Raw genomic sequence first — 20,894 nt, 5'->3', positions numbered from 1 at the left:
TGACCTGCTTGATTACCGGGGTGTGTGATACGTTTGAACAGATATGGGCCAAACACAGACAAATGGCCCTAGCTTGTATGAAAGACCTGGCTCTATACTCTATGACTCTGCAGATCTCCGTGGAGCAGGAGTACTCAGTAATCATGAGCTATATATTTTAATGTCAGATTGGTAGCAGCTGCCATTACTCTAGTGGGTTTGCCACCCTTACAGGCTTTCCAAAGGTTCTAGCTGTCAACATGCTGCAGACTTCCGTTCACAACCTGAAGTACTTCATTAACTGCAATGAATTCCATCTTTTGGGGTGCAGTTGAGGGGTGATGTGATTCCTTTGTTTACAGTCAATCACAGCTGTAACTTTCAGGGACAACATTGAACGGATGAATGGATATTGTGGGGTGATGGCAAACTTCTGACTTCCATATACATGTTTTGTCCAGCCTCTGCAGCTGAGTGTAAGCACAGTGAAGGCACAGTGCTATCACAGTTGGTCGCTGAGATGGGCTGCTATTTTCACCCAACAGGTTATCCTGTTTCATTAGCTGCTTACTGTCTAGTTTATAAAGAGGCAAGCAGAGCCTTTGCCAGAGGGCCCCGGCAAGAGGAGGAGCAGGAAGCAAAGGGAGGGTAAATAATCATTAGTGCACACTGTCAACAGACCCAACACCAATGGAAAAAAACAAAAGGGAGGCCTTCCTGAGCACTCTGTTAGAGACAATTTAATAGTCCACAGATTCTCAAGATAAATATGCATTGAATCCCAGACCACCCTCAGACTTTGTAAGGTACCAGATAGGAGAGAAGATACAATTGCGTTACAGGCAAGGGTTATTTATACCATCTTAAAGAATCTTCAGTGTTGTTCCGTTTTCTCCCACAGACCTTGTTTGCACTGACTATTGAGAAATGTCCTTGAAAGTGCAGGGACACTCATTAAATGAACACAAGAGATTTCCATCCAAGTGTGCAATCTTGTAGTTGAAGATCTGGACAGGTGAAAATGACAGCACATCTCAGAGTGGTGTAGGCTGCAAAAATCGCATTTTGAGGAGACCAACCGTGGTAGTTCATTATGGTATACTTGTATCTGGCTTAAGGATTTAGACGCAAACATTGCAAGAATGTTTTCATAATGCTACTAGTTTCAGCTTGATATCAACCCCTTTTGATTCCTTCTCTAATGGCTCCATTAATGCTCCTAACTTTCCAGTCAGACTGGGCACATCACACCTGCTGTTCTTAATGGACTCTCCGAACATTATCAATATCTCGTGGCAAACACCTTTTAGTATAAGCTACTCTTGCTTTCAATAGCCCAGTATTCTTAGAGGCTTGTGGTTAACAGTCAATTTCACGACTTAATTCACAGCCAATAAGATGTGACCTAACTGCATTCTCAACGTTCTGTTAGATTAAATGACACAATGATTAAATGGTGATACTTTTAGTTGTAGAATGTGAATCGGTGTGTGGTATCTGAAGCTTCTGCTTCTCAAGGTTGTGTTTAAAAGGTCATCTCTGGTCGGTTCTGCTTATAGCAGATAACCGATAACTGAGTGCCTGACCCTTTTATGAGGAGAGCCCCTGAATGATGAAACTGAGGGTGAAGACACTCTTGTCAGTCATGGATTATTAATTTTAAGAATTTAAGTTCCATAACTAAACAATACAAATACCCTCTGAGAATGGGATGTGAACCTTCATGACTTTTATTTCTCTTGATGTCAAAATTGATCTTCAAGGTTCTTTTCTGTTTTAGGATACTCTCTGCTTTAATATTAGGTATCTATTGCTACCTTAATATCGGTACATTGTTTCTATTACACAAACTGCAAAGAAACATTTACTGATGGGAGTTTCTTTGTCCATTGGAGACAGAAACCAAGGGTTAGATCCAGCGTAGAAGAGTTTACATTTCTGTGTCATGCAATTGAAAACAGTTTTGCCTCTCCCAGTTACTGGGCATGGCTACTCTAGACATGGCCTTAATTTTGATTATCACAAAAGCATATGGGACCTGTCTGTCAATGATTAATCACTTCTATCCATAATTATACTTTATTGCAGGTGCTGCGCCTGATATTTTGTGTTACAATCCACATAAACAGTGAATTAGTCTATTTCTTTTGAGCATCTCCATACATTGTTCTGTAATTGTTTCCCATTCTTAGTGCTGTTTAAGTGAGTGTTTTATTCAGAGTAAACATGAACTATTATTTATTATAATGTGAACATATGTGGCTTTACATTTAAATCAACATTAAATAAAACTTAATGTGTGAATTTATTTTGTGAGGCATTGTGCTTCCTTGCTGTGCTTACCATTCATTTTAGGCTTTGATGTTCTAGGGCTATTGTTATGATGCACTCCCGGTGGTTGGCATCCGGTCGTTTATGGTAAAGGAAGCCGTTATCTTTATTATATGTCCATGATGAGTTTTTTCTCCCTGGGAGGACCAGGTTCTGTCACTGAAGCTAAAAGCTGCTGCATGTTGACAGTGACTCACACAGAACTACATATCAGCAGAGTAGTAATAACACACTCCTGGCTTTGCACAGCCTTCTATGAGGCATGAGAGAAACACCTATTTATTCTTAGTTATCCTGTCCATTTGCCCTGACAGGCAACAGGTTTCACTGTATTCACAAGCTTTATAGTTTTCTTTCTCCTACTGTCATACTCTAGCCCACTATTGCCAGATGCCTCCCTGGTAAAATATTTATCTCAGATACGTGTTCTGTCCTTCAACTCAGTAGGAAATGTTGTAGAATGATCTCCATTGTCACAGCAGCTACAGTTTCTTCATCCTCAATGTCCTCCTCCATCTCCAGCTACTTCTCCCCCTCCTCCTTACTCCCTGTACCGTGACAATAGCCTGCCAGTACTCCGTACCTGGTCCCGTTGTGAAGCGTACTTTGGACAGAGAAGTAAATTCATCAGGAGAAAGGGAGTGAGCAGTGTGGACAGATGAAGAGACTTGCATACCATAATTCTTCAGCTAAGAGCAAATTCCATAGAAACATAAGAGATTCTGCATATGCTGAAAACCTTGAGCAACACACAATATGCTAGAGAAACTTAAGTCAGGCAGCATTTATGAGGGAAATAAACAGTCAACGTTTCAAGTCCAGCCCCTTCATCAAAAATAGATGAAGGTATGAGTTGTAGAGCTGTCTGCCATTTGAGGTCTTGTTTTGAAGATGGGTGCTCCTGCACAAGAGTTGCCTACTCTCCTAGCAGCTAATGTCCCAGACAGCTTCCTGCATCTTCACTCCCACCCTTTTGTCAGCCTTCTGCCAGCATCACCATCCCAGCACAAAGAATGCCAGTATATACCACGAGAAAGATTTTAAGTCCGAGAAATGGCTTCACTGTCTTACCTCTAATTTCACACACACACCAGTTATTAATAAGTAATGTGTATAGTCAATCCAGACGAAGGGTTTCAAACCAAAACACCTGCCATCTCTTTCCTTCGTATATGCTGCCTGACTCAGAGTATATACTTTATAATTTATACTTTATTGTCGCCAAAAGGTACTAGAATGTACAATCATCACAGCGATATTTGATTCTGTGCTTCCCACTCCCTAGATTACAAATATTAAATATTAAAAATAGTTAAAATTAGTAAATATTAAAAATTTATATTATAAATCATAAATAGAAAATAGAAAAATGGAAAGTAATGTAGTGCAAAAAAACCGAGAGGCAGGTCCGGATATTTGGAGGGTACGGCCCAGATCCAGGTCAGGATCCATTCAGCAGTCTTATCACAGTTGGAAAGAAGCTGTTCCCAAATCTGGCCGTACGAGTCTTCAAGCTCCTGAGCCTTCTCCCGGAGGGAAGAGGGACGAAAAGTGTGTTGGCTGAGTGGGTCGTGTCCTTGACTATCCTGGCAGCACTGCTCCGACAGCATGCGGTGTAAAGTGAGTCCATGGATGGAAGATTGGTTTGTGTGATCTGCTGTGCTGTGCTCATGATCTTCTGCAGCTTCTTTCCATCTTGGACAGGACAACTTCCATACCAGGTTGTGATGCACCCTAGAAGAATGCTTTCTACGGTGCATCTATAAAAATTAGTGAGGGTTTTAGGGGACGGGCCAAATTTCTTTAGTTTTCTCAGGAAGTAAAGGTGCTGGTGGGCCTTCTTGGCAGTGAACTCTGCTTGGATGGACCAAGTCAGGTCATTTGTGATATTGACCCGGAGAAACTTAAAGCTTTTGACCTGTTCCACTTGCGCACCACCGATGTAAATTGGGTTGTGTGATCCGCTACTCCTTCTGAAGTCAACAACCAATTCCTTTGTCTTGCTGACGTTGAGGGATAGGTTATTGTCTTTGCACCATGCCACCAGGTTCTTAATTTCCTCTCTGTACTCAAACTCATCATTACCCAAGATACAGCTTACAATTGTTGTGTCATCAGCAAACTTATATATTGAGTTTGATGGAAACTTGGTTACACAATCATGGGTGTACAGTGAGTACAGCAGGGGGCTGAGTACACAGCCTTGTGGGGCACCGGTGCTCAGAGTGATTGTAGAGGAGAGTTTGTCCCCTATTTTTACAGCCTGCGTCCTGTCTGTGAGGAAGTTGAAGATGCAGCTGCAGATCTGAGTGCTAAGGCCCAGGTTCTGGAGCTTAGGAATCACTTTCTTTGGAATGATGGTATTAAAGGCAAAGCTGTAGTCAGTGAAAAGGCCTTACGTATGCGTCTTTATTCTCCAGGTGTTCTAAGGAGGAATGTAGGGCCAGAGAGATGGCATCTGCCGTTGACCTGTTGCTCCGGTAGGCAAATTGCAAAGCGTCGAGGTTGACCAGTAGGCTTTGGTTGATGTGTGCCATAACCAATCTCTCGAAGCACTTCATAGCAATTGATGTCAGAGCCACAGGTCGATAGTCATTCAGGCATGCCACCTTGCTCTTCTTCGGCACTGGGATTATCGTTGCCTTCTTAAAACAGGTGGGGATCTTAGACTGAAGCAAGGAGCAGTTGAAGATGTCAGCAAGCGCTCTAACTAGCTCACTTGCACAGGCCTGGAGAACCCGTCCTGGGACGCCATCTGGGCCCGTCGCCTTCTTTGGATTTATTTTCAGGACGGCCCTTCTGAAGTCCTCCTCGGTGACGATGAATCTCGATGCCACCAGGTCCGGTTCATCCGAAGGGAGCGGGACGCTCCTCTTCTGTTCGAATCTTGCATAGAGTACGTTAAGTTCGTCAGGAAGAGAAAGCGCCACAGTTATTGATATTCCCAGCCTTTTCTTTGCGCCCAGTGATCTCATTTAGACCCTGCCATAGTCTACTGCAGCGGTCCCCAACCGCCGGGCCGCGGACCGGTACCAGGCCGCAGAGCATGCGTTACTGGGCCGCGAGGAAATGATATGATTTGGCGATATGAGTCAGCTGCACCTTTCCTCATTCCCTGTCACGCCCACTGTTGAGCTACTATGCACACGGGGTCATTACGCATGAATCATCTATGTCAGCGCGGGAAGGAGATCAACTCCTCAAGCTTGCAAATGACGACGGGCTGCAAGGTATGTTTGACATAACATCTCTGCCGGCATTCCTGATCAAAGTCAAGGCTAAGTATCCTGAGATAGCCATGAAAGCACCGAAAACATTGCTTCCATTTCTAACATATCTCTGCAATGAATGCAACGAAAACTAAACTGGACATAAGGAACCCCCTTCGGGTATCGCTGTCTCCCGCCACCCCTCGATAGGACCATCTTGAGCCCAGGGCTCCCACTGATTCAGCGATATTGGTGCGTTGCAATGATTTTATATGTTCATACGGGGAAAATATGTGCTGTGTGTTCAATATCCAAACATTACTTAAAATGTTATGATGCTATTGACTTATATAACCATATAACAATTACAGCACGGAAACAGGCCATCTCTGCCCTTCTAGTCCGTGCCGAACGCTACCTTCACCTCGTCCCACTGACCTGCACTCAGCCCATAACCCTCCATTCCTTTCCTGTCCATATACCTATCCAATTTAACTTTAAATGATAATATCGAACCTGCTTCTGCCACTTCTACTGGAAGTTCGTTCAACACTTACTTGAAACTCCCCTGTCCTCACCTGATAATTGTCTTATCGCTATATTCATGCGAGGAAAATATGCGCTGTGTGTTTAATATTAAATTTGTTAGATAAACCCTTTTAGAAACGAAATTGAGTGTATTAGCCACTTATCACCTATATTCCGGTCGCGATTAACACCCCCACCCCCCGAACAGAATCGCCAAAGACAAGTTGTAGCAAAAGAATCGGCACGTGTGCGCATACGCAAGTCACACATGCGCACTGGTGCCCGCGCAAGGCTTCATGGTCATTGTAGTCTTTCAGGGGGTAAACCCAACGTAATTGACTGCTGCTCTTGTCCGTTGGCAACCCTACCCACGCACCCCCCTTCCCCCCCCCCCCCCCCCCCGGGTCGGCCGGTCCGCAATAATATTGTCAATATGAAACCGGTCCGCACTGCGAAAAAGGTTGGGGACCCCTGGTCTACTGGCATCCCTTTGGTTAGCCTGGGCTTCCAACTTGGCTTGATGTTGCCTCTTGGCACCCTTGATGGCTTTCCGGAGTTCACACCTGGATTCTGCGTAGCAACTGGTATTCCCGGACTTAAAAGCTGCAGCTCTACCCTTTAAAAGGGACTTGACCTCATAATTCATCCAAGGTTTCCGGTTATGGAATACCTGGATCGTCTTGCGAGACACACAGTCCTCCGTGCGCTTCCAAATAAAAGTCCGTGACAGCTGAAGCATACTCGTTGAGATTAGCTGCTGAGTCCTTGAATACTAACCAGTCCACCGATTCAAAGCAGTCACGGAGGACCTCATCCGTTTCATCCATCCAGCGCGACACTACTTTTGACACCGTGACTTCCCGCTTCAGTTTCTGTTTGTAAGCCAGGAGGATGGTCTGATTTTCCAAAGTGAAGTCGTGGGATGGAACGGTAGGCATCCTTGACTGCTATGTAGCAGTGGTCAAGTATATTCGGGCTTCTAGTGGGGCAGGAGACATGTTGGTATAACTTTGGCAGCACCTTTCTGAGGTTAGCCTGGTTAAAGTCCCCGGCTGTAATGAGCAAAGCCTCCAGATACCTGGTCTCAAGTTCACTGATGTTGGCATACAGTATGTTCAGAGCACACTCCACATCTGCCTGGGGGGGGGGAATGTAGACCGCTGTCAGTATGACCGGGGTGAATTCCCGTGGCAGTTAGTAGGGACGACACTTCACCAACAGGTGTTTCAGGTCCGGGTTGCAGGAACTTGTCAGTGTCACTGTGTCCGAGCACCAGCCAGTGTTGATCAGTAGGCAGACACCACCTCCCCTCCTCTTGCCCGAAGATGCCGTGCGGTCCACCTAATAAAAATCACTCAGGTGAGATGGCAGAGTCGGGGGTGGCAGGGGAGAGCCAGGTCTCGGTGAAACAGAATACACAGCAGTTCTGCATCTCCCTGCAGTAGGTGAGTCTCCCTTTAAGGTCATCCACCTTGTTTTCTATGGCTTGCACATTAGCTAGGAGGATGGTGGGCATAGGGACCCTGAAGCCCTTCAGCTTCAATCTGACCAGCAGCCCAGGCTTCTTTTCCCACGCTTCCTCGGTAAGTAGTGCATCTTTCCAGGTTTCCATCGATGCAGTGTGTTATTGTCAGCTCTTTGATGTTAGTGGACGTGTCCCGCAGGAATCGATCGGCTGGTCGCGTTGTCGTATGCTCCGGGTCGGGCCGAGTAACGGGGGAGGCTCCGCTGCCACTTCCAGCTGCCAGGGGCCCGGGCTGTCAGTTGGGTGGCGCCCCGAAGCCGACACTTAATCCCGGATGGCCGGGCTCCTTACTGAAACAATATACACTCAATGGCCACTTTATTAGGTACACCTACTCGTTAATGCAAATATCTAATCAGCCAATCACGTAGCAAATACTCAATACATTAAAGCATGCAGACATGGTCAAGAGGATCAATTGTTTTCAGACCAAACATCAGAATGGGGAAGAAATGTATTCCAAGTAACTTTGACCGTGGAATGCTTATTGGTGCCAGACAGAGTAGTTTGAGTATCTCAGAAACTTCTGATCTCCTGGGATTTTCATGCACAGCAGCCTCTAGAGTTTACAGAGAATGGTGCGATAAACATCCAGTTCTGTGGGAAAAAGTGCCTTGTTAATGAGAGAGGTCAGAGGAGAATGGCCATTTTGGTTCAAGCTGATAGGAAGATAACAATAATTTAAATAACCACAAGTTACAACAAAGAAGAGAAAATGTGCAGATGCTGGAAATCCAAGCAACACACACAAAATGCTGGAGAAATTTTCAGCAGGCCAGTTAGCATCTATGGAAAAGAGTACTATGGATGGGCTAAAATCAGCAGAGGACCACAAACATACACTCAGTGATCATTTTATTAGGTACAAGAGTTAACCTAAAAAAGTGGCCACAGAGTGTATATGTTGGGCAATTTTGCTTAAAGCCTCAAGCTCTAGTCTCAATGCTGAGTGACTAAATGCTGTCAAATGTAAAATAAGAAGGAAATGTCATGTACAAAGGCCTCAGCATTGAAAAAGAGACTGCCAGCCAACATGGAGAAGATTGTTTACCAACACAAAATAATCCTTCTGTTCCCTAAAGCTCATAGAAAGAAAATTATAGCTAGCAGGATTTGGGGCCTTCCTTATCTGATGAATGAGGTGATGGGTATTTCTGCTCTTTGCCTAGATGAGAATAGAAAAAAAATTACTAGAATTAGAACATGATCCCAAAGAAAGTAGTTGAATCTATTTATCCTTTTAGAATGTAGCTAACTACAGTATGGTTGATTAAAAAATATGATTGTACATCGAAGAACAAATAATCCATGAATTTGGAGATTCCTAGGAAAGTAAGTGAAGAAAATAGAGGCAGAATACCTACCAGCTGTTTAAGCTTACTTCATGATTGAAGAATATATTGTCTGATCCTGTTCCTTGTCAATTTTACTAATTCCTGTCTTGACCCTCTTCATGTCCAAATCTGTCGATTTCAGCCTTGAATATGCACAACTGAAAGCCAAGATTTTGAGGCTTTTGTCTTTTCATAGGACAAGCTGGAAGTCAATATATTGAATTTTAATTCTCTGGCTCCAAGCCAAGTATTCATCCAGATTATGGAGATCTTAAAATGCATCCGTACTGCAAATAAGAGAGCATGAAACTCAGCAAGACTATCTTAGTTTTGTATTCTAACCTTTATACCGGGGTTGACATACCATGTAATTTCAAATTGCTTGATTAAATGCCATTTTCCCAGTCCTTGCTCAGTTCTTTACTGTTACGAAGAGAGGCAAGGTAACTGTTGGGTATTGGAAGGAAGGAGGTAAAGATGACAAGGGATGGGGGGTGTGGAAGCAAGGATTGATGTTTTGTTGAATGTTTTCTCCTTTAAGGGAATAAATAAGGAATTTATCTAATCTCACTGCAGGTTTGGTGAACCAATTTTGGGCTAAGGAAAAATGGTTTCTGAAAGAGAATTTGCCTGATCTTCCATCCCATAATTTTAATCCCATCTCCACAGATTACTACATCACACTTTAAATTTGGGTCACAGCACTGTTCAAGGTTTAAAAGGTCAAAATTCAAAGTAAAATTTATTATCAGAGTACATGTCACCATGTACAATTTTGAGATTCTTATTCTGCAGGCATCAAATCTATAGAAAGTAACTGTAAATAGGATCTGTAAATTGTAAACAAACTGTGCAAAGGTAGAGAATAAATAAATAGCAATAAATAATGATCATAAAATAACGAGAAAAAAGAGTCCTTATATGATAGTAGTTACCCTCTTTTGTTCAAAAGCCTGATAGTTGAAGGGTTGTAATTGTTCTTGAACCTGGTGGTGTGAGTCCTGAGGTATCTGTACCTTCTGCCTGATGGCAGCAGTGAGAAAAGAGCATGGTCTGGATAGTGAGGATATTTCAGACATCCCAACCTGCAAAAACTCATTTCAGGGAGGTCTCAACTTCATAGCAGTCTGTGTCAATGAATTTGTTAATTTTGCAAGACACCAGATTCACAGAGACAGCTGACCTCTGAATTCTGTCTTAATGTGCCATGTTCACAATAGCTGCTGTCTTCGTTGACGAGCAGGCATAGTTTTTTGCTATTTCTGAATCAGGAAACATTTTCCTGAATAGCTAGCCTGTGTGCTTACACACCTGGATGGCAGATTATGCTCAACGTTGAAAGATATAAAGTACGCCTTAGCTCTAGTGACCTTCTCTGTCAGACTTTGGTTTTCTGCTGAAAAGAGCTGTGAAATACTTGAGCAGCCTTCCCTGCGCTTAGCCTCCCTAATATGTTGTGTTCCTAAAAGAAATAAAAGCATAAGGTGTATCCTTACCTTATTGCATCCGATCGCATATACGTCCACAGACACACACAGAGACCCCCCACCCCCCCCAAACAATAGTCAGGATCAGAACTTACTTTTTTACATCGATATGGGGGATTTTAAATGAGTGATTTAGAAGTTCTGTATCTTCAAGTTCAAGTTTATTGTCGTCTGGCTGATTGTCCACAAACGAAACCACCTCTGTCCGGACCATCTGTAGCCACAATACGTGCATCATGCACACCACATAAAACAATACTTTACCATATTTAATAAAGTGTAATTCAAAATGTATATAAAGTGTGCAGCACAGGTAAACAGTTCACTGTCCGAATGACGAGACCTTGGTGGTGGCCGGGTATTTATTAAAATCTGTTTTTCTTCTGAAAACGGCTGTGCTTAAACCCAGCCCATCGCGGGCTTTGATGTACCTGTAAGTGGAAGTGTTTCGGGGAAAAACCACGAAAAATTTGCTTGCTGCGATCGCGTTTTTAAAAATGTCTTTGCGGACGTTTTTGGAATTTCACTCCAATTTAAACCCCGCTCTAATCCCCTTTAAATCGACTGTAAAGCCCGCCCACAGAGAAAACTGATAGGTCTACTTAGCGCAAAGGGAGACCAATCAGGATGCTCTCTCTGTCACTCAAGCTCTCTTTCTCCCTCCTTCCCTCTCCCTCTCCCCCTCCCTCCCTCCCCTTCTCTTCCTCTCACTCACTTGTTTTCAAAAAAATCGATTTCTGGGATATTGTATATAATTTGCAGACATCAGGGAGCCACTGTCGATATGCAGGAGACTCCTGAAACTTCCGGGAGAGGTGGGATGTCTGATATTTGATGATGGATGCTGCTTTTTTAGGCAACATTTCACGTAGATGTTCTCAATGGTTGGGAAGGTCTTACCCGTGATGTACTGGGCCAAATCCACTACCTTTTGTAGGATTTTCTGCTCAGAGGCATTGGTGTTCCCATACCAGGCCATAATGCAGCCAGTCAGCATATTTTCCACCTCACATCTATAGAAGTTTGTCAGGGTTTTGGATGACATGCCAAATCTCTGCAGATTCCCAAGGAAGTAGAGACACTGTCATGTTTTCTTCGCAATTATATTTATATAATGGGTCCAGGACAGGTCTTCTGCAATAGTGACAACCAGGAATTTAAAGTTACTAACCCTCTCCATCTCTAATCCTCTGATGATTACTGGCTAATGGACCAAGGAAGGCTACAGTCAGTTCCTTGTTCCTATTGACATTGAGTAAGAGGTATTGTTAGATATTGTGCTCCTAAATTTCATCATCTTGGAAAGTACTTGAAAACAAGTTACATATAAGTAGCATATTTTAAAACTAAGCAATGGTTTGATATTAATTATATCTCTTTGTATATTACAAGGGATCGTTTGAATATTTTAATTGATACATAATTGTCATTAATGTGAATATAATATTAATTCCAAAATAATAACTCTTTCACTAAACATTGCTTGCCTTTCCTGTTCTTTAGGATTTGACACTAGCATTCTTCCCATTTGCAAGGACTCACTTGGGTGGATGTTTAACAGACTGGACACAAACTATGACCTATTACTTGATCAATCAGAGCTGGGAAGCATTTACTTTGATAACCATGACGTATGCATGAAACCATTTTTCAACTCATGTGACACATACAGAGATGGTCGCATTTCCAACAATGAGTGGTGCTACTGCTTTCAGAGACATCAAGGTAAGCTCTGGCAAAGTTCTTAGTGTAATGGTGGTAACCATAGTTTCTCAAGCCCTGCTGAATTCGTAAATGAACTTTTATTATTTTGTCTCCATTGAGAGCAAAGCTTTTCATGTTTCTCTCATTTTGATTTCCCTGTTGTTTTCACTCAATGTTGCAATTTAATTGCTCATTGTTGATGGATATTTTTATTAATTAGTTACAAAATTTTGTAAAAATTTTGTCTTTGGTGATAATTTCCAATTTAAAATTGTAAATAATTTGATGTTTTTCCTTTCTTTTATGTATGATATAGATGCTTTGCTTATATCACTGTTTAATTGGCTGCTCTGTGAAGGATAATCATCCATTAAATTAAAATCACAGTGCACAGTTCCCATTATACAGTAAAATTAAGATTAATAGTAAATAGCAAAATTGCATGAATGAAGTTAATTACTTTGAGTTTTTTATTGTTCTGAGGAATCTTGTTTTTCGTGAAAGCTCCTGTGATGAGATTTGATTAAAATGGGTGTGCTATATGCACATATGCATGTTAACTATTTTATCTATATATTGTACATTCTGAGGGATGCTCATGAGATCTGAAAATTTTAGGTGTCTCAGTTTTTCTTCTCCACAGATGCTGACGAACCTCTTGATCTTTTCTGTTCTGCTAAATAATCCTTCATTTTATTATGTAACTACTCTGTACTCATCTAATGTTAATTTTAAAGGAAGGAAAATTGATTACCATTCTCTTTATACAATGCACAGATTTAGCAAATTTGTTCAAAAGAAGAATTGTTACAAAAATGAGAAGTATGAACTTGGGCCAAGGGTTTACCGTGAGCAGCAAAACAATAACACTTGCTAGTAATGTCAGAGGTCCTTCAAGTCCTGACAACCACTCTGCAAAAAAAAATCTATGTTCCTGATTCTGTTTAGTGTTAAGTGTCATTCGAAGTGATCCTTGATGTCCAGCAGCTGATACAACTTCAAGTGGGATGAAAACTGATCACATTAAAAAAAATCCCATGACTGAAAAATGAAGAAGCAATTTCTAATTAAATGTTAAATCATTACACCAATTGCAATTATAACAATTACATACATTTGATTAAAATAGAAGCAGAAATGAATATTAAAAAAGAAAGGCTGTATATAGTGAAATATGTAAAGAAATCATGACTACATACATTAATTGTTTGTCAGATTATTAGCTAAGCAGTAATTATGACTTGATATGTTGTTAATAAGTCACATAACTGAATCCCATATCTCAGAGTGACTTCTTTGCTAAGACAGAAATTGATGGTAAAATTTACCCCACGTTCTGGGCTGTCCCAGCACAGCCTTTGCTTGGTTGAGGAGGTGGCTATTTTCAGATCAGGACACAGAACCTATTAAAAAAACGAATGGTCTACCAAATAACAGAGAACTTTCTCCCATGTGGTACAGAGGAGGCATCTCAAAACTTTGGAAAAATACCGCCAGTGTTATTCATGCACAAACTTCAAATTCGCAAGAAAGACAAGTGAACCAAAGACATTATTTTTTTAATCCAAAGCCAATATTCTCAGTGTCAAAGTCCTGGTTCCAATATGTTGGACGGGTCATGTTGTTTGCATACACACTATCAAGCTTCTGTAATAAATGTTCCATTCCAAGCTCTGTCATGATAAGAGATAACCAGGCAGATGGAGGAAAAGATTCAAGGATGTACTCAGTCTCCTTGAAGAACTGCAGCACCCCTACTTGCTCCTGGGAACCTGTGGAACATTCAAAGTATTGAAGGAGCACTCAGGATGATATGACGAACTCCAGGTCATGCACACAAAAGTCCTGTAAGGCAACTAAAGAAGTGCACCATCTCCTAAACTACCCTCCATATCACCCACCTCCCGTCCATTTATAGGATACAATATGTGGCTCATTAGCAACCTCAACCCTACCAATTCAGAGTGGAAGCTGGTTATCATTGATCTTGAGGGACTGTCTAAGAAGAAGAGTACATGCAGCACAGCACGAAGAAGAGTTGAATAGCTTAGGGCAACTGAGATTTCTGAGTGAAGCTAGTGTCTTGAAATCCTGAAGTTACACTTTGTTTCACCGAATCATGCAGACAAACACGAATCATTTTGTCATCAGCCTTACTGTAGAATCTGGGCGAAGATATCAAGGTGGTCAAAACTTGAGATTAAATAACAAATAAGCCAGAGCAGATTGGTTAATTGTTACCTGTGCTTATTGTTTCATTGAATTCCCAGCAAGGAATATACAACTCACTTTCTCAAAATATAAACATCATCTATATTCCATAAATGGAACTCTATGGAGCTTATTTCACCAGCCAGAAGAAAAGTAAATTGCTACAGGCCTTGGGAAAGTCATCCTGGAGGAGTGAATTGTTGGTAATTCTGGAATGGTTATGTACAGGTCTCCAATGCCATATAAAGGATCTCCTCTAAGCTTACAGGATGAATTTATTATCCAGAACCAATCCATTATGGGGGAAAATCTGGCTGTTTGTATAGTGAAAAGGGTGTGTTTCATGTTGCCGTAGCTTGTGAAAAATATATCAAAATGTTAAATACTTCAGCCTAGATATTTAGATATGTAGTTTTGAGCACCAAGCTTTTGAAGTGGATATATTACCAAGCATGGAACAGGATTGTAGTATTTGTTTCCAGGTCACACTCTCTAAACATTCCACTGAGCAGCCTTGATGAGAATTTACCTGAAGACCATAGGACATAGAAGCAGAATTAGAGCATTCAGTCTATCGAGTCTACTCTGTCATTCCATCAGACACCACTCAACTCCATACACCTTCCTTCTCGCCCTGTCCTTTGATGCCCTGACCAATGAGGAAACAATCAACTTCCTCTTTCAATATACGCACAGACTTTGGCATCAACTGCTATCTGCAGCAGAGCATTCCCCAGATTTACAACTCTCTGGCTAAAAAAAGTTCCTACTTACCACTGATCTGAAGGGTCTCCCCAGAATTTTGAGTTTTAGATACCCCCATCACAGGAAACATTCTCTCCACATCAACCTTATCTTGTCCTTTCAACATTTGGTAGGTTTCAATGAGATCCCCTCGCGTTCTTCTAAATTCCAGTGAGTACATTCCTGGAATCTTCCTCATGAATCTCCTCTGGACTCCCTAAAATGACAACACATCCTTTATGAGATATGGGCCCAAAACTTTTGGCAATACTTCAAGTACAGCCTGACGAGTGTCTTATAAAGTCTCAACATTATCTCCTTATTTTTATGTTCTATTTCCCCGAAATAAATGCCGGCATTGCATTTGCCTTCTTTACCACAGACTCAACCAGTAAATTAAACTTCTGGGAGTCTTGCATGAGGACTCCCAAGTCCTTCTGCACCTCTGATATTTGAATTTTCTCCCCACTTTGATAAAGTTCGCAATGGGAGGAGAAGATGGTGGCGCAACGCAGCTTGCAGCGGCCACTCCAGTGGTGATATCGGTTATCTATCAAGTAGGGTGCCGTGCACAATCCTGATTTGATGGAGACAGATGTGAGAGCATGGAAGAGCATCTGATGAAACCTCTGAAATGCCTGCTTTGCTGCCACTGCTACTGTGTGATCCAGAATCTCTGGAGAGGAAGGCCCCGAGTGCTTGGCTTTGCTTGTCGCTCAGCGGCCCAGGCGGGGTCAAAGCGCTCGGCAGAGATGGTGCTTGGTGCTCGGTGTCGGAGGGCTGGTCGGAGGCTCGAGGTTTTTGGATGGACTCAGAGTTGGCTATGGTCTGGTGTTTCCAATGCATCGGCAAGTTTCTGGTGCTGGAGGTTCATGGCAGGGAGAGTTTCTCCCTTCTACCGTCTGCGTGAGATGATGGGGCAATCGGGACTTGAGACTTTTTTTTAAACAGTGCCCATGGTCTGCTCTTTATCAACTTACGGTATTGCTTTGCACTGTTGTAACTACAGGTTTCCCCCGCCATCCGATGGTAGAGCGTTCCTATGAAATGGTTCGTAAGCCGGAATGTCGTAAAGCGAAGAAGCAATTACCATTAATTTATATGGGAAAAAATTTGTGAGCATTTGCAGACCCAAAAATAACCTACCAGATCATGCCAAATAACACATAAAACCTAAAATAACAGTAACATATAGTAAAAGCAGGAATGATATGATGAAAACACAGCCTATATAAAGTAGAAATACTTTTCCATAATCATTGCGCACTGTTCTCCGTAGCGAAAATCTCACGCAAGCGCTCTCGGCAGAAACATGGCGCAAGCACTCTCCAGTAACCTTTAAGCTATGAACCTGCCAAATCATACCAAATAACACGTAAAAATACACAGCAAATATAAAGTAGAAATAATGTATGTACAGGGTAGTATCACTTACGGGAATCGTGAAGACATGGAGCACACTGATGATGGTGAGTTAGACTGAGTTTGGGTGGTGCAGTGGCCCCCACCCTCCGGGCAGCAAACCGATACCGATCCGCGAAGAATGCAGGGGTACAGCGGTGGCTGGAACGTACTCAGCACATCTTTAAGAAAAAAGCCGAAATAAACAAGCTAATTAATTAGGTGCTGCCCAGCACGTAAATGTCGGCCCAGATCAGAGGCGACGCAATCGGCAATCGTCTCTGACCTGGGCCAACATTTACGTGCCGGGCGGCACCTAATTAATTAGCTTGTTTATTTCGGCTTTTTTCTAAAGATGTGCTGAGTGCGTTCCAGCTACCGCTGCATTCTCCGCGAATCGGTATCTGTCCGGGGCCGGGGGGTTGGGGTGGTAGGACACTGGGGTGTCACCTCATTGTTGATCAGGGCAGAAGAGTCATCTTCTTTTATGTCTGCCTGCCTTGGTGGCGAAGGTCGAGGTTCATTGCTGTGGCTGATGTGGATGGCTTGCTTGACTGCTTAGCCTTGCACATTTTTCTATCATACAGTTCTTTGTAAGCACTCAAACCATCCTGCAATAAATCGACGTACCCTTTCAAAATTAAAGTCGTACTTTATCATTGCAGCAAAAATCTCATGCAGTTGCCTCACGTTCAGTTCCTGGACGACTTCACTTTCGCTATCGCATTTGGTTTTGATTGTTATCCTTTCCTCTTCCAATTGCATCAGCTCTTCATCTATCAGTTCTTGGTCATGGGATGCCAAAACCTCTTACAACATCATCTTCGTTAACTTCCACAAGCCAAACTCACTTTGTCCTTACTTCGTTCACGATCGAAACGCTTAATTATATGTCTAGTTTTATGCTAAGTGTAACACCCTTACGAACTCTTTTAGGCTTTTCTGATACCTTAGAACTCATCCTGCAAGCAGCTGCTCACAGGCACGTGTTTAAGCAATGCCGGCAAGAATGTAGTTCCGAATCTAGGGGGAGCGGCTGCTCGGGACGCGCACTGATTTTTTTTGCGCACTGCCTTTCTTCATAACAGTGAGGTTTCGTAAAGCGAACGTTCGAAAAGTGGGGGCCACCTGTATATGTTATAATTATGCGGTTTTGTCAGTTTTAGTCTTGGTTTTTCCTGTGTTTCTGTGATACCTTTCTGGAGGAACATTGTATCATTTTTTAATGCATGCATTTCTAAATGACAATAAATGAGGACTGAGTGTCCTCAAAAACTAATCTAATTATTGTTCCTTCTACCAAAATGCATTGACATACATTTACCAACATTGTATTCTATCTGCCACTTCTTAACCCATTCTTCTAATTAGTGTTGGCGCATGGCCAAGTGGTTAAGTGATCTGAAGGTCGCTAGTTCGAGCCTCAGCTGAGGCAGCGTGTTGTGTCCTTGAGCAAGGCACTTAACCACACATTGCTCTGCGATGACAAGCTGTATTGGCCCTAGTGCCCTTTCCTTGGACAACATTGATGGTGTGGAGAGGGGAGGCTTGCAGCATGGGCAACTGCTGGTCTTCCAGAAAACCTTCCCCAGGCCTGCGCCCTGGAAACCTTCCAAGGCGCAAATCCATGGTCTCACGAGACTAACGGATGCCTATTCTAATTTGTCTAAGTCCTGCAGCAATCACATTGCTTCCTCAGCACTACCTACCACCTGTCTTTGTGTCATCTGCAAAATTTGCCTCACAACCATTAATTTCATTATCAAAATCACTGACAAACAATGTGAAAATTAGAGGTTCCAATACTGATCACTAGTCACTGGCAGCCAACCAGAAAAGGTCCCCTTTTATTCCTCTTCACTTCCTCCTGCCTGTCAGTCATTCCTCTAACCATACCAGAATCTTTCCTGTAACACCAAAGTCTGATGTAGCAGTTTTTCAGTGGAGTAAGGGAAATTACAGTGGTATGAGAAAGCAGTTGGCTGAAGTAAATTGGAAGGAGCTGCTGGCAGGGATGTCAGCAGAGCAGCAATGGCCTGAGTTCCTTGGGTAAATGAGAAAGGTGCAGGACGTATGTATTCCAAAAATGAAGAAATACTCAAATGGTAAAACAGTACAACCATGGCTGAAAAGGGAAGTCAAAGCTTTTGTCAAATCAAAAGAAGGGGCATACAACAAAGCAAAAATTAGTGGGAAGATAGAGGATTGGGAAGTTTTTAAAAAACCTGCAGAGAGCACCTAAAAAAATCATTAGAAGGGAAAAGATGAAATGTGAAAGCAAACTAGCAAATAATATCAAAGTGGATAGTAAAAGTTTTTTCAAGTACGTTAAAAATAAAAGAGAAATGAGAGTGGATATAGGGCTGCTAGAAAATGAGGCAGGAGGAATAATAACGTTGGGACAAGGAGATGGCTGATGAGCTAAATGAGTATTTTGCGTCAGTCTTGACTGAGAAAGACACTAGCAGTATACCCGATGTGTGTGAAGGACGAGAAGTGGGTGCAATGTCTTTCTTTCTTTCTTTTTAAATCTTTTTATTAATTTTTCAAAATTATAAACTCAATAACAAAGTTGGTACAAAGAGGAAAAATGTTCATCACCATATATAACATGAATTTGAAGTAACATAGATATAAAAGACTTCCAAACTCATAATGAGATTAAACATTAAAAACAAAATAAAAAGAAAAAATTATATATAAACAAAAAAACCTAGAAGAAAAAGAGAAAAAAAACCCCAAGAAAAAAAAACAGGGCTAGACCAACAGCTTGCATCGGATACGTTCAATAATGTCGTTAACTCCGCTCCTCTCATCATATAATTTAAGGTGCAATGTCTACTGAGTCCTTATGGGTGGAGCTGAGAAACAGGAAAGGTATGGCCACATTAGTGGGGTTGGATTATAGACCACCCAATAGTCAGCAAGAATTGGAGGAGCAAGTCTGCAGAGAGATAGCAGGCAACTGCAGGAAACACAAAGTTGTGGTGGTAGGGGATTTTAATTTTCCACATATTGATTGGGACTCCCATACTGTTAGGGGTCTAGATGGTTTAGAGTTTGTAAAATGTGTTCAGGAAAGTTTTCTGAATCAATATATAGAGATACCAACTAGAGGGAATGCAGTATTGGATCTCCTGTTAGGAAACGAGTTAGGACAAGTGACGGAAGTGTGTGTAGGGGAGCACTTTGATTCCAGTGATCATAACACCATTAGTTTCAACTTGATCATGGACAAGGATAGACCTGGTCCTAGGGTTGAGGTTCTGAACTGGAAGAAGGCCAAATTTGAAGAAATGAGAAAGGATCTAAAAAGCATGGATTGGGACAAGTTGTTCTCTGGCAACGATGTGATCAGTAAGTGGGAAGCCTTCAAAGGAGAAATTTTGAGAGTGCAGAGCTTGTATGTTCCTGTCAGGATTAAAGTGAAGGTGAATAGGAATAAGGAACCTTAGTTCTCAAGGGATATTACAACTCTGATAAAGAAGAAGAGAGAGTTGTATGACATGTATAGGAAACAGGGAGTAAATAAGGTGCTTGAGGAGTATAAAAAGTGCAAGAAAATACTTAAGAAAGAAATCAGGAGGGCTAAAAGAAGACATGAGGTTGCCTTGGCAGTCAAAGTGAAGGATAATCCAAAGAGCTTTTACAGGTATATTAAGAGTAAAAGGATTGTAAGGGATAAAATTGGTCCTTTTGAAGATCAGAGTGGTCGGCTATGTGCGGAACCGAAAGAAATGGGGGAGATCTTAAATGGGTTTTTTGCGTCTGTGTTTACTAAGGAAACTTGCATGAAGTCTATGGAATTAGGGGAAACAAGTAGTGAGATCATGGAAACTGAAAAGGAGGAGGTGCTTGCTATCTTGAGGCAAATTAAAGTGGATAAATGCCAGGACCTGACAGGGTATTCCCTCGGACCTTGAAGGAGACAAGTGTTGAAATTGCAGGGGCCCTGGCAGATATATTTAAAATGTTGGTGTCTACGGGTGAGGTGCCAGAGGATTGGAGAGTGGCTCATGTCGTTCCGTTGTTTAAAAAAGGATCGAAAAGTAATCCGGGAAATTATAGGCCAGTAAGTTTGACATCGGTACTGGGTAAGTTATTGGAGGGAGTACTAAGAGACAGAATCTACAAGCATTTGGATAGACAGGGACTTATTAGGGAGAGTCAACATGGCTTTGTGCGTGGTAGGTCATGTTTGACCAATCTATTGGAGTTTTTCGAGGAGTTTACCAGGAAAGTGGATGAAGGCAAGGCAGTAGATGTTATCTACATGGACTTCAGTAAGGCCTTTGACAAGGTCCTGCATGGGAGGTTAGTTAGGAAAATTCAGTCGCTAGATATACATGGAGAGGTGGTAAATTGGATTAGACATTCACTCAATGGAAGAAGCCAAAGAGTGGTAGTAGAGAATTGCTTCTCAGACTGGAGGCCTGTGATT

General features: G+C 42.1%; 1 protein-coding gene across 6 annotated transcripts in view; it reads left to right on the top strand.

The window, feature by feature from the left end:
- The window catches only part of spock3 (SPARC (osteonectin), cwcv and kazal like domains proteoglycan 3), a 502,312-nt gene that overhangs the window by 445,948 nt on the left and 35,470 nt on the right, over positions 1-20,894 (top strand). For all 6 annotated transcript variants that reach the window (XM_072255937.1, XM_072255936.1, XM_072255935.1 and 3 more), the window contains one exon: positions 11,897-12,118. In XM_072255937.1, coding sequence (XP_072112038.1) covers positions 11,897-12,118 — 222 coding nt within the window. The remainder of the gene's footprint in view (positions 1-11,896; positions 12,119-20,894) is intronic.

This window comes from Mobula birostris, chromosome 4 (assembly GCF_030028105.1).
Source record: "Mobula birostris isolate sMobBir1 chromosome 4, sMobBir1.hap1, whole genome shotgun sequence".
NCBI lineage: Eukaryota > Metazoa > Chordata > Chondrichthyes > Myliobatiformes > Myliobatidae > Mobula > Mobula birostris.
The sequence above is the reverse complement of the archived record's forward strand: the minus strand, read 5'-3'. Positions and strand labels throughout refer to the sequence as shown.